Below are 14,425 nucleotides of genomic sequence, written 5' to 3' on the forward strand. Positions count from 1 at the left end.
AACACTAACAGAAGATCTATTTGAAGACTCGAAGATCTGTATGAAGACATAAAAGTTCTGTTGAAGAAGTATAAAAGTCTGTTCAAGGCCAAAGTCGTGCTTAAGGTTAAAACACTGATGAAGAAGACTAAACATCTGTTTGGGCCTGAACAAAATTTAGAATCAATAAATATAGGTTTAAAGAACATATATTACCAATATAACAATGTCTGTAAATCAACTTTATGAGTCTTAAAATAGTTGTTAGGATTCATAAGATGTTTCTAACATCTGAGGAATCTTTTCCTATTAGGAATGTTAGATGTCGCTATTAATGTGATGTCAACCATGAGTGCCAATGGATGTTTGTACTTAGTATAAATAGATATGTCCTCTTTAGATCTATTTCGTCCCTTGACATTCCTTATGTCCAAACATAAGTGAGTGATCAGGCTGAGAGGGAGTGTAAGTCATACTTGTAATTTTGTAATCTTTTGATTATAATCAGAAAGCAGTATGACAACTTTCCAAATATGTGTATGTGTTTAACTCCGCCGCATTCATATTATTTCCATTTATACTTCACATATTTCATCAACACTTCACTATATCACACACAAAACACACACAAATCGAAACTCAAATCCTAACAATTGGTATCCGAGCCTGGTCACATTAAACTTAAATAAACAATCAATCTAATACAAAAAGATTAGCTCACATAATTAATAACCAACTCTTCATTTTATGAAATTACTTAGTCAAAGTATCAAATTCACAAAGAATGATACCGTATGTTATGTTTTCACAAAGATCAAAAGGATGTCTCAAAACAATCACGAACATTGGTTTCAATAACATGCATCCGATGTTTGTCAGATCAGAATACAATATATGGCAACATCGAATGCCACATGTTATAGCTCAACAGAACATTGGATTGGAAGTCCATTATATTTAGACCACGTGTTCCAATGGTACCTAGTACCCAAGATCTAAGAGTTCAAGAGCCAAAGAAACCCGAAAATTATTCCAAGCAGGATTTCGAAAAGTTTGAGTTAGATGCAAAAACATTCAGTATTGTTTCTATGGCTCTACGAAACGAAATATATGCTGGACTATTACAGTGTAGCAGTGGAAATGAATTGTGGGATACTTTAAAAGAACAATTTGGTGGAACAGAGGCTGTGATTAAAAACACCCGTGAAATTATCAACCAACAGTATAAGACCTTCGGTCATGTTAAGGGAGAGACCTTAACTCAACAGTTTGAGAGTTTACCAGTTTGATAAGTGAATTAAAATTGGTAAACAAAGAATTTTCCAATTCCACTCTGAGTAATAGGTTTCTTAGGTCACTTCCTGAAAAGTGTGGTTAGGAGGTTTTGGGTTTTTCGTAATGTTACACATGTGTAATACTACTATTTTTTTCAATTTCTTTTTTGTATTTTAAAAATGTAGATTTACAACAAAAAATACTTAAAAAATTGGCGTGTTTTTAAGCTTTTTTTTAAATGGGTTTTCTCATTTAAATGAGTTTTTTTTTTCATGAACCATCCCCTATATATATATAGGAAAAGTGTAAAATACAATACGGCTTAACGTACATCACGTACGACAAGGTGCGTGATTATATGTATAACGTGCGTGATTAATGTTTTCATCATGCGTGATTAATGTTTTCCAACATACGTGATTTGGGTTTTTTAGTTTATAACGTGCGTGATTTTCAAATGAACGTATGTAATTATCTGTCGTACGTGATGTACGTTAAACCGTATTATACGTTAACTGGCCTATATATATATATATATATATATATATATATAATTAAAATTAAAATGGATTTTAACTCTAATTAAATTTAAGTTGATTATTCAAGGGCTAAACCTGTTTCATATGATCAAATCTTTAACACAATTTGCTACCAATCGGCCATCCCCGACCCCTTTTTTGAGTTTTTTTTTTTAGATTTAACTTTCAAATTTCCAGCTTAAAAAAACTAATAGTAGTATTAGATGTTAAAAGCCAACCTAGCCACTCCCATTCTCCCCGCTACAACATCAACAAGCCCAAACCATGAAACTAAATCGGAATCAAACCGTTACTAACGGTTTGGTTTTGTTCAATTTAAGAGTTATACCATTTGGTTTGAATACAAAACAAAATTTGTTACTAATGGTTTAGTTAACGATTTAACCTAAAACCGAACCGTAAACAACCCTAACACAAACACATAGTCATAAAAATGACCACTTTGACCCTATATGAAGTTTGAAAAAGCTAGAGAGAGACCATTGAAATAAACTCCAAATAAAATGGTAATGGTGTTTGGGAAAGTATTCATTCTTTCGACAGTCCTTTTTACCGGCACCGCCCCACGCAGCTTCATGACCTTTCCAATTCAACTCTGATATCCCCCCAGCTGTAAAGAAAGTTTCAATCTTGCACATCATTTTGGGTCTTCAACAATCTTGATCCTCTTTTAATCTTACCCTTTTAAGGTACCAACTGTTTGATCATCATATCTTACGAATTGACCGATCTATTATGCTGATTTGTTCTTTGTTGCAGTGAGTTCATACTAAGTTGAAATGGGTGCTGAATTGTTCAAAAAGTATGTTAGCAGTTCGATCATAGTTTGCTTCAGATCAGTTGTTAGACATCCGGTTCTTGTGGGTATGATTGTTTTTGTGTTTTCCATGTACCGATTGTTTCCTGTGTTGTTTTCGGTTTTGGTGTCTGCTTCTCCTGTTATTGTGTCCACTTTTGTTCTGCTTGGAACTCTGTTGAGTTTTGGTCAGCCTAACATACCCGAAATCGAAAAGGAACCTGAATCGGAGCGGGTTGAGATTCGGAAGTTGGAAAGTAAGGTTGTGGGTCATACTGAAGTTGTTGGGAGAGATGCAAACTCAAGTTTTGATTTTGAGGCGACTAATGGGAGTCGAATTGAGGTTGAAGATGATAAAGTTAATGATGGTGATAGACTTGGTTTGTTGGAATTAGGGGAAGTGAAGAGTGAAGGGGGTGAAGAGAAGGTAGTTTTGGGAAGTCGGTATACTCCACTTCGCCAGTCGGAGGATGAACATGAACATGAACATGAACATGAACATGAACATGAACATATTGTGTTGGAAAGTGATAAGTTATGGGAGGGTTCGCCAGATCCGTTGAATTCTAATTCGGGTTTGTTGTGGAAAGGTGTGGAAGGGAGTGGTGGTGGTGGTGATGAAGATGATGATGGGGACGATGATGACGATGACGATGATGGTGATGGATCAGAGTCGGGAGACTCGGGGTCTGATGCTGCGGAAAGTTCTTCACCAGATGCGTCAATGGCTGACATTATTCCGATGCTGGATGAGCTTCATCCGCTTCTTTCTGAAGAACAAGAAAGTCATCAACCGTCACACGTGTCACGTGATGGCACGGATGCGGCTTCTGAACATTCACTTGAATCAAGCGATACCAGTAGTGAGTCTAACGATGATACTGGTATCGAGAACCGTGTAAATTTGAAAATTGGAGATGATGAAGATAAAGAATCGGAACATGTTGACAAAGAAGATGACGCCAGATCGGCCATTACATGGACGGAAGATGATCAAAAGAATTTGATGAATTTGGGAACATTGGAATTGGAAAGAAACCGGCATTTGGAGGATCTTATTGCAAGACGAAGAGCACGCGATGATACTGGTATTGAGAACCGTGATATAAAAATTGAAGATGATGAAGAGGACGATAAAGAATCAGAACACGTTGACAAAGAAGATGACACCACATCCGCCATTGCGTGGACGGAAGATGATCAAAAGAATCTGATGAATTTGGGAACATCGGAATTGGAAAGAAACCGGCATTTGGAGAATCTCATTGCTAGACGAAGAGCACGTGATGATACTCTTGGAGATGATGAAGATGACGAAAAAGAATCAGAACACGTTGACAAAGAAGACGACACCACATCCGCGATTACATGGACGGAAGATGATCAAAAGAATCTCATGAATTTGGGAACATCGGAAATAGAAAGAAACAGGCGTTTGGAGAACCTTATTGCAAGACGAAGAGCACGAAAAACTATGAGAATGCAAGCAGAAAATTACCGAATAGATTTAGAAAGTGCCGATCTTCCATGGAACATTCCTCCGATTTCAACTTCAAGAAACAACCCTTTCGATTACGACGCAAATGATAACATCCCGGGGTCCGCTCCATCTGTTTTATTGCAAAGAAGAAACCCGTTTGATCTTCCGTATGATTCAAGTGAAGAGAAACCCGATCTAGTCGGGGACACTTTCCAACAAGAATTTGCAGTTTTTCAACCAAAAGAGCCGTTTTTTCGTAGGCATGAAAGTTTCAATGTGGGTCCCTCGATTTTCGGGGCTTCGAGAAGCGAGAGGCAGGAAACTAAACTAAAACCGTACTTTGTTCCTGAACGAAGCTTTTCAACATTTCAAAGACAGTTTAGCGGACTTAGCGACTCTAAGGCCAGCTCTGTACCTGATACAGAGTCTGTTTCTTCTGATCTCGATAATAAAGATCGCACCGAAGAAGATGAACATTCGCTAGAAGCAGAACATGAACATGTTAGTCACAGAAGACCGTACTTTGTACCTGAACATGTTGCTTCTGATGAAACCGGCCTTTCTTCTTTTCAACGACAATCAAGTGAAGTTAGTGAATCGAAAGCGACAGAATCTGTTTCTTCTGAAAATAAAGATGACAATGAAGAAGATGAGCATTCTCTAGAAGCGGAACATGCTTCGGAACTAGAGGAGCATGTATCTGATCACGTTAGTCATGCAAGACCATACTTTGTACCTGAACATGTTGCCGCTGATGAAACCGGCTTTGTGTCTTTTCAACGACAATTAAGCGAGGTTAGTGAGTCAAAAGTGAGTTCGGAATCTGATTCAGAATCCGTTTCTTCAGCTGGTGATCGTGAAAATAAAGACCATATTGACCTTTCTCAAGAACCGGATCTGATTTCTTTTGAAGATCACGAACATCCTTCTGGGATAATCGAGCATGTTAGTCCGGTAAGCGAGTCTTTCGAAGAGGATGGAAATGTGGACCCCAGCAGACCCGATGAGGCTGAAATAAGTGTTGAAAGTGCGACAAATCTATTGCATAGCAGTGGGTCAAGTTTGTCATCATCAGATGAAGCGAGTGAGCAAATATATAATTTGAAAGAAGGTAATGAAGTGGCAACGAGATCGGTTTCAGAAAGTGTGACAGTGACAGATCAGCAAGAATTGCACAGCAGTGGATCAAGTTTGTCATCGTCAGATGAAGCGAGTGAGCAAATTTATAACGACAAAGAAGGTGACGAAGTGGCAGCGGGATCGGTTTCAGAAACAGATTATTTTCTGGATCGTGATAGCTCGATAGAAAGGTCTGAGACCGATGTCACGAGTTTAGTGGTGGACGAGAGTCAGCCAAACGAACCTGTGTATGATTTAAGTCCTCGATCTGTTACGAGGAACCTTTCATCTTCTTCAATCTTAATGGATTTGCATAAAGATGAAAGCGTTCAGCACAATGATGACCATAATCAGTCGTCGAGTTCTGCTTCAGATGCTCAAAATCAGGGTTCGGCTGTACCAGATTATGAAGAACATGTGTTGGCTGATGATAACGTTTCAACATCCCTACAAGATAAGCCCGTTTTGGAGGCAGATGAAGAATCTTTGTTGGATAGATCGAACGACAAATCATTGACAGAGGATCCTGAAGAACTACAGGTAATATACTTTGATTAAAATTATGGTTGCTTTTTATCTAGTGGTAGAAATTTTAAACCGTTTACTTATGAACAGGTCAATTCGGGTTATGTTTTATCTCAAATGGGTCAGATAATTTTTCTGGCTAAAATAGAACGTGTCAACTGTTAAAACAGGTTGAACGTTGGTCCAAGTCTATTTTTAATGCATACAATCTCCTAAATCGTTTTATTCAACAATCCAGATTATAACTTTAATTGTTTAATAATCTTGTTTTTTTTTAATCATAAGTCGTTAATTAGTTATTATTTGTAGCATTAATATCTGGACAAAAGAGTGTTTGTCTATCAATGGTCAACGTGACCCGTTTTTACTTGTACTAAAAATCACGTTTTTCTTACCAAACCGGTTGACCCGTTAGGCCGTTACCCAATCCACCTATGTTGTCTTTATTTATATTCTTAAACTATTGGTTGTTTGGTGAACTCTACGCTTCCTACCAGTACCATCTGTGTTGACTGTGCTAGACAAAGTACTAATTACTTGATAAGAAACATGACTAGTAACAATGTAACGTACATATAAATCATCGTTAATATACATTTTCAGCTTCAAATTTTAATCTTTTTAATTAACAGGCTCGTGATCTTGAACATGGTGAAGTCGCTTTACCAAGCTCTGAAGCACAGATCACTGAGGTTGTCCATGGAGAGGATATATCACAGCAACAAGAAGAGCTCCCGTTGTTAGACACGTTTGTGAATGAACCATCAGAAGATAACACCCAAGTATTGCAGGTAAGATTGTAATTTCAAGGCCTTTTTAAATGATTGTATTGGTTTGATAATCCTTTCAGTTTATATAATTCTAATTTGCAAGTTGTTTGTGCATAGTGGGGTTGTACCTCATGCTTGGCAAGTATGATGTGCGTGAGGGGTTGTACTCATCATATGTTTGGTGGGTTGTACCCACTTTTGGGTTTTTGTTCTTTTTTTATATTTTTTTGGTTTTTTACTTTTGACACCATATTTATACATCTTTTTACAATTTAACCCAATCACTTTTTCACTTTCAACTTTGGTCTCCTATAGTTTTTATCTTTTACAAATTTTTCGTTTTACGTTTCGGTCTAAATATGGCGAGTTAACATACCGCAGTGTGCGTGCGTGGTTCAATGTTTTTATGCCTATTTTTTCCGTTTAACAGCCCTGTCGCAATGCGCGCGTCTAGATCAAGTTTAGTTATTGTTTTCTATGATTTATGTTTCGAGTGCGTGGTTCAACGTTGTTTTGTCTACTTTTCGTTTTGTTTTATTTCTTCGTTTTTATTTTTTGTTAGTACAAGCTTTTCCGGTGTTGATGATCGCTAACGGTGGTGTGGCATTGGTGCTACTTGGCATAGTTTTACGCCCCTGCCGCAACGCAAGGGACTTAATACTACTTTTAATTATTTCCATAAGTTTGTTTTATGTGAATGACTCCTTCGGTAGGTTGTTTTGTGATATTTATTAGTACAAAACACGTATGGTTTAGGTAAAGGCTCTCTCGAATACTGGGTAGCTATAGTTAAATTAGCTCTTATACATAGGAATAACTTTGTTTTTCAGAATTGTTAATACAATAACACAAAAGTGTGTCTGTCTGTAAGTGTTACACAAAAACTTACTAAAAAATGTAACATATTGTCACGTGCACTGCAAAACTAAAAACATTTGTAAATTCTGAAAATTGTAACACTTGAAGTTCAAAATTTTTGAAAAAACTGCTATCAAACCCCATAAAATGTGTAATAGGTGAAGTTCAAAAAAAAAATGTAACGCTAAAAAAATGTAACAAATTCACACATTATCTCTCCTCTCTCTTCTGGCAAAAAAGTGTACATAGATTCGGAAAAAGTTGACTATCAAAAAATTGTAACACGTGGCATTTTTGTGTCCATACAAATGAGTTTCTTAAGTTTTCTTAACTAGAGTGGGATTTCTCTATATAATTCACCTATATAGGTATAGGTTCAGGTTCCAGTAAAAAGGGTGAAGTTTGTGAGAAGTGTGAGAAATATTATGGAGATGACACATGACATTATTTAATTTTATGGATTAAGGGTAATAAGGTAATTGACTTCAAAAAACCAATTTAATTATAAAATAGATTGTAACCGCTTAGAAGTTATTTTAGGAGATAAAATTTCTGGAATGATTGTAACCGCTTTAGGAATTATTTTGCATGTATAAAACACCATACATTTTCCAAAAACACCACGACTTGAATCGTAATACACTCATGGTGTTTTAGCATCTGGAATGATTGTATTGCTATTCAAGTCATGGTGTTTTAACATCATCTGGGGATGATTGTATTGCTATTCCAGATCTTAAAACACCATGACTTGAATACAAATGCAATCATTCCAGGTGTTAAAACACCATGACTTGAATCACAATACAATGTTTCCAGATGTTTAAAACACCACGCCTGAATCACAATACAATTAAAACACCATTGTATGAACATAGACAAAACACTATGTACTAAAACATGATCGAAACATAATTTTTTTCTCTATATAAGTATAGCAATATGGTACTCATATTAAAGATAAAAAACATTCGTTATTATGGTGTAAACTTTTTTTTTTTTTCAAAGTTGCATATAAAAAGTTATGGATGTTTAAAAAAAACGGGAGGAACTTGCACGTGCATTGCATGTGAGTTTCTGAATTAAAAAATTAAATTTACCTTTATACCCTTAATTTAGAAAATTAATTAGTTTAATGGTAACACTATTTACAAATTGGGTTTTTTACATATTTCTCCCTCCTAATCTGACTTATTACGTATTTCCCCAAACAAAAAGATCAATTACATATTTCCCCTTCCTAACCGATGTATATTACATATTTCCCCTTTTTATTAAAAGTACTCTTAGAATGACTATTTTACCCTTAATGAACTATTAAATGAATATTTACATATTTCTCTTTTCTATTATCATCAATCAACTAGTTCTATATTATCCCAGCTTAGATGATAAAAGAACATAAACATATATTAATTGCATATTTACAAAAGAAAATGTAGCACTCAATAACAACTGATAATTAGGTAACCTAAAGTAAAACTTACCCTTTTGTGATGTTGCTAATCGAATTGGGGAAATATGTAATTGATTAAGGGTAAAATGGTCATTCTTAGAAAGGGGAAATATGTATATGTTCATTTAATAGTTCATTAAGGGTAAAATGGTCATTCTAAGAGTAGTTTTAATGAAAAGGGGAAATATGTATTGTAATATATATGTTTTTTTTTTTGGGAAATACGTAATAAGCCAGCTTAGGAGGGGGAAATATGTAAAAAACCTTTTACAATTTTGCCGTTATGATCTCAATCATTAGATTCTAGATCTAAGGGTGTAGATTCCTTCCTACACTTCTCACAAAACACACCCTTTTTACACAATAACCCCGCCTGGTATATATATATATATATATATATATATATATATGGATAGGAGTTGGCCAGAAAGTCCAAATTTCCTAAACACCATAATGTCAACCATAAAACACACCAAAAACCCACAAATAATATGATGAAGATTACTAAAACATCATGTATGTGGGTTTTGTGTTGTGTTTTAGATGTTAAGGCTCTGATTGTGGAATGACAAATATTATTGTGTTTTATGTTGTTTAGCATTGTGTGTTTTATATTCATAGTTCTACGATGGTGTGTTTGAAGTTTTTATGGACTATTAGAGTTTGAATATGGTGTTTTAGTAATATTCATTCTATTATTTGTGAGTTTTAGGTGTGTTTTATGCCTGAAATTATTGTGTTTTATGACTTTTTACACTTTTTAGGAAAAACACACTTTCCGTAGGATCCCCACTCATATATATATATATATGTGTGTGTGTGTGTGTGTGTGTGTGTGTGTGTGTGTGTGTGTGTGTGTGTGTGTGTTATCTTAGATGAATATGAGATTGACCGTCATGGGAGTAACTTTGTTTTCAGGTGCAAATCACTAGCAACAACCCGGACAATTTGCACATACAAGAGCTTGATGTGATTGAAGTTGCCGATATTGAAACTAAAGCACATGAAATTCCTGCGTACGCAAGTGACACATATAGCATCGAAAGTAACATTGATGATGTAGATGAGATTAAAGAATTTGATGAAGATTTACTGGTGGAACTGGATGCTGTTGGCGATTTCAGTGTCAGAGATTTTGGATCAACTTTGAATGAGATGAAAGATGACCCACAAACATCAGAGCATGTTCTTGATAATACGGGAATTACAGAAGAAGATTCTTGCAACAACGATTTAGAATCGATGAAACAAGACCCACATGTTTCAGAGCGTGATCTTGAAACTAGCCATTCTGTAGATGAAGTTTCTTACTCCGGGGATTTAGGATCGGCTTTCGATGAGATGAAACAGGAATATGATATTGAAACTAAATCTTCAGGAGATGAGGATTCGGAATCCAAGGATTTAGGAACCGCTTTGGATGAGAGAAAACAGGACCCACGTGTTTCGGATCATGATCATGAAGAGATGGAACATGACCCGCATGCATCGGATCGTGATCTTGAAACTAAGCATTCTGAAGAGGTGAAACAAGACCCTCGTGCATCGGATCGTGATCTTGAAACTAAGCATTCTGAAGAGATGGAACAAGACTCACATGCATCGGATCGTGATCTTGAAACCAAGCATTCTGAAGAGGTGGAACATGACCCACATGCATCGGACCGTGATCTTGAAACTAAGCATTCCGAAGAGGTGAAACAAGACCCACATGTATCGGATCGTGATCTTGAAATTAAACATTCTGAAGAGGTGGAACGAGTCCAACAAGTCTCCGATCATGATCTTGAACCTAAGCATTCTGAAGATGATGATTCTTACTCCAAGGAAGCAACTTTGAATGAGATGAAACAGGACCCACATGACTCAAATCATGATCTTGAAACTAAGCATTCGGGAGATGACGATTCTTACTCCAAGGATTTAGAATCAACTTTGGATGAGACGAAACAAGACCTGCATGCTTTGGATCACGATCACGAAACTAAGCCTTCTGAAGACGGCGATTCTTACTCCAAGGATGCGACTTTGAACGAGATGAAACAGGACCCACATGACTCAAGTAATGATCTTGAAACGATAGATGAAGATTCCTACTCCAAGGATTTTGATACCAATTTTAGTGAGATGAAAGAAGGCACACATGCGTTGGAGCATCGTCTTGAAACATTCTATTCTGTAGACGAGAACTTCTACGCCAAGCATGTAGAATCAGCCTTTAACGAGATGAAACATGACCTACATGCCTCGGATCAAGATTCTGGTGATACGAAAATTAAAATGGATGCAGAAGTAGTGAAATCCCAGAACGAGAATGACATCAGCAACACCAAGTTAGAAGGTGCTTTTCAAGCCGAAGCGGTTTTGCCCCAAGAGACCGAGTCATCTACCACGGTTAACCATGGAACAGAGAATGCATCAACAACAAGTAATACAGATAAAGAATGAGGTTATTTGAAGATTATGTGCTAAGCTATTTTATATTGGTTTTGGGTTTTGCTCCTTCAGGCTTTATGCAGTTGGGTTTGAAATTATGGATTTTTTAAGTGATTTTTTTGTGTTTTTTTTTGTTGGTGGTGTTAAAAAGGGGGTGGTTTGTGCTTTTTGAAGCATATGTGTGTCTCTTCATTTTTGTTTGAATTGTAAAGCCTTCCTGATTAAGGTTAGGGCTGTTTGGGGATTGATGGACCGTTGGTGTGTCCGAGTCGAGTGTAAAGTTATATAGTTGAAAGAGTTATATAGTATGGGTTGCCTATTTTTTTTATATAAAACCATGACATTATAGTTGATATTTTTGCTGTATCTAAAATGCAAGAATACATTAGTTTTAACTACAATTAGACACCAAATAGACCAAAAATATATACATAAAGAAAAAAGATTTAAAAAAAAAAAAAAAAACAAAAACTAGAACAAGTGACTGGTCAATATCCTCTTGTTCTTCCAATGAGTCTGGACCTGGCGCTTGAGCCTGCAGCAAATCATCAAGTATATATAATGTATATGATTTACTTTAAAGACTTTCCACAACTTCGCCTTGCGCCTTTGCAACCAACTAAACGCGTTTGCGCTCTGTCCTTTTTCTGAAATTATCTAAGTCGGCACTTATCCTAAGAACTCGATCTTTCGCATTTACAAGCTCGCCTAACAGTGTTGCAAGCTGTGTTTCTAAAGCTTTCTGCCATTTGCCTTTCGAATTACAAGGTCAAGATAACCATCTCCCCACATTCACCACTTTTAAAAAAATTAGTACAAATCACGGTTTCTAATGGCGATTCATTACACTGGTGGTCCCCTAAACAAACAATTGTTGTTTCTTAGCGGAATAGGAGAGCATAGAGTTGATTATATTTTTTCGGATCCTACAAAATTAAAAGATAACGGGTGATTACGAGTTAGAAGGGGTAATGAGAAGCTTTGGAATTTCATTTACGGAAAACCTATTCCACCCAAAGTTATGAAATACATAACTTTGGCTGGTTTCGCTGGTGTTATCATGTGTGATAATAGGAGGGTTGACAATGCTTTGATATCTACTTTAGTAGAAAGATGGCGGCCTGAAACCAACACGTTTCATATGCCTTTTGGAGAGGTAACGGTAGCACTACAAGACGTTGAAGTCTTGTGGGGTTTAAAGGTTGATGGGTATGAAATTTGTGGCAATGATCAAAATCTTACAAAAATACAAGTTAGGGAAAAAAATTTATAGTTTAACGGGTTTTTTTGGACAATAGAGCTATTTATAATCAAAAAATAAAGAGTAAATTGCCATTTTAGTCCCTGAGTTTTGTTCAAATTTGCCATTTTAGTCAAAATAGTTTTTTTTTCGCCTCTGGGTCCCTGACTTTTCCTTTTTGTTGCTATTTTTATCCAACCCACTAACTTCGTTAAAAAATGTCAGTTAACTCAAAGTTAATAGTTTGGTATTTGCCATTTTGATCCAAAAAACATATTTTTTTTCTTTTATTCAGATATATATATATATATACACACACACTCTACACATACTCACACACTCTCTCACTATCATCTCTCTCTCTCTCTCTAGATCTCCCAAACAAAATCACCAGCACCATTATCTTAGACTAAACCACATCATCATCACCACAGCCAACTCTAACAGCCACCACTAACCCACCGCAACAACCACCCCCTACTGCCACCATAAACCCACCGCCACACAGCCCCACAACGCCACCACAAACCCACCGCCACAACCACCCCTACTGCCACCACAAACCCACCTTCCACACAGCCCCACAACGCACCACAAACCCAACGACACACCGCCCCACAACGCCACCACCAATCCAACGGCACAACCACCTCCACTGCCACCACGAACCCACCCCACAAGCACCACGAACCCACTGCCTCAACCACCCCCACCACCGCTACACCTTCTTGAACCAAATCGCACCTTCGAAGCCCTAATCACACCTTCAAAAAATTTTCTAGATTTGGGTTGAAACCTTAGATCGGATCCAGATTTAGGAGTGTTGAAATATAATTTGGTTCCTGTTTAATGGAGGTGCCATGGTGGTGGGTTTTTTTCTGAATGTTTTTCTTCTTATTCTTTGGAGATAGTTGCAGGAATTGGATGAGATAAATTACAAGTTTTTATTTTTAATTACAATGGTGGTGGGTTTTGATTAGGGGTGTCGATGATGGTAGTGGACCATGGGGTTGGCGGTGGTGGGGAAATTTTGGGTGGTGGTGTGTTGGTGTGTGTGGGAGAGGTGGGGAATGGTAGTGGGAGTGGTGGTGCACGGCGGTGGAAGTGGTGTTTGTGGTGAGGAATGGTGGTGGCGGTGATCTTGGATGAGAGAGAGTTGGGTTTGATTATTTAATATAGGTGTGTTTGTTTAAATAATAAAATTTAAAAATAAGTACATAAGGTGAAAAAGAAATGGTAAAAAACATATAGGTTTGGACTAAAATGGCACTTTATAAACTTTTTTTTATAATGACAAAAATACCCCTAGTTATAACCATGTTTTTTGACTGAGTTAAGCAATGTGATCAAAATGGCAACAAAAGGGAAAAGCCAGGGACCCAGAGGCAGGAAAAAAATATTTGGACTAAAATGGCAAATTTGGACAAAACTCAGGGACTAAAATGGCAATTTACTCAAAAATAAATATGCCATATGTTTTGAATATTTTAAAGGAAACAAACTTTCCAGAAAATCCAACCGACCATGAATGTCTTCAACGCGCCAGGACAATTATTTCTTCTAATTGGTTCTCACCTATTTCCTGGTTCTGCAACCCAATATGTCGATGTTAAATATTTAGGCTTCCTATATGATTTATCTACGTGCAACAAACATAGTTGGGGAGCCGTTTTAGCATTTTTGTATAGTCAACTATGCAGGGCAATAAGTGTTACAACTACAGAGATTGGTAGTCTGGTGTTTCTGTTACAGTTATGAGCGTAGGAAAGATTGCCTTGCACAAAGCCTAGACTAAACGTAGACCTAATAAATTGGGATAAACCGTATTGTGCTAGGTACTTGTCACAATAAAGTAGTATACAAGTTATATATTTTTGCACTTAATATTTTTTGGATAATTAATTAACTTTTTTTTTCATAAATTAAGATTGACGTGTTTATTTATTTAACAG

General features: G+C 36.6%; 1 protein-coding gene across 1 annotated transcript; it reads left to right on the plus strand.

Moving 5' to 3' along the window:
• Positions 1–2,294: 2,294 nt before the first annotated feature.
• LOC110926823 (dentin sialophosphoprotein) lies at positions 2,295–11,586 on the plus strand. Its single transcript, XM_022170496.2, has 4 exons — positions 2,295–2,482; positions 2,553–5,728; positions 6,346–6,504; positions 9,716–11,586. Exons 2-4 carry the CDS (start codon positions 2,573–2,575, stop codon positions 11,243–11,245), a joined length of 4,845 nt encoding a protein of 1,614 aa, XP_022026188.1. The 5' UTR covers positions 2,295–2,482; positions 2,553–2,572; the 3' UTR covers positions 11,246–11,586.
• The last annotated feature ends 2,839 nt before the right edge of the window (positions 11,587–14,425 follow it).

The sequence above is a fragment of the Helianthus annuus genome, chromosome 6 (genome assembly GCF_002127325.2).
Source record: "Helianthus annuus cultivar XRQ/B chromosome 6, HanXRQr2.0-SUNRISE, whole genome shotgun sequence".
Classification (NCBI taxonomy): domain Eukaryota; kingdom Viridiplantae; phylum Streptophyta; class Magnoliopsida; order Asterales; family Asteraceae; genus Helianthus; species Helianthus annuus.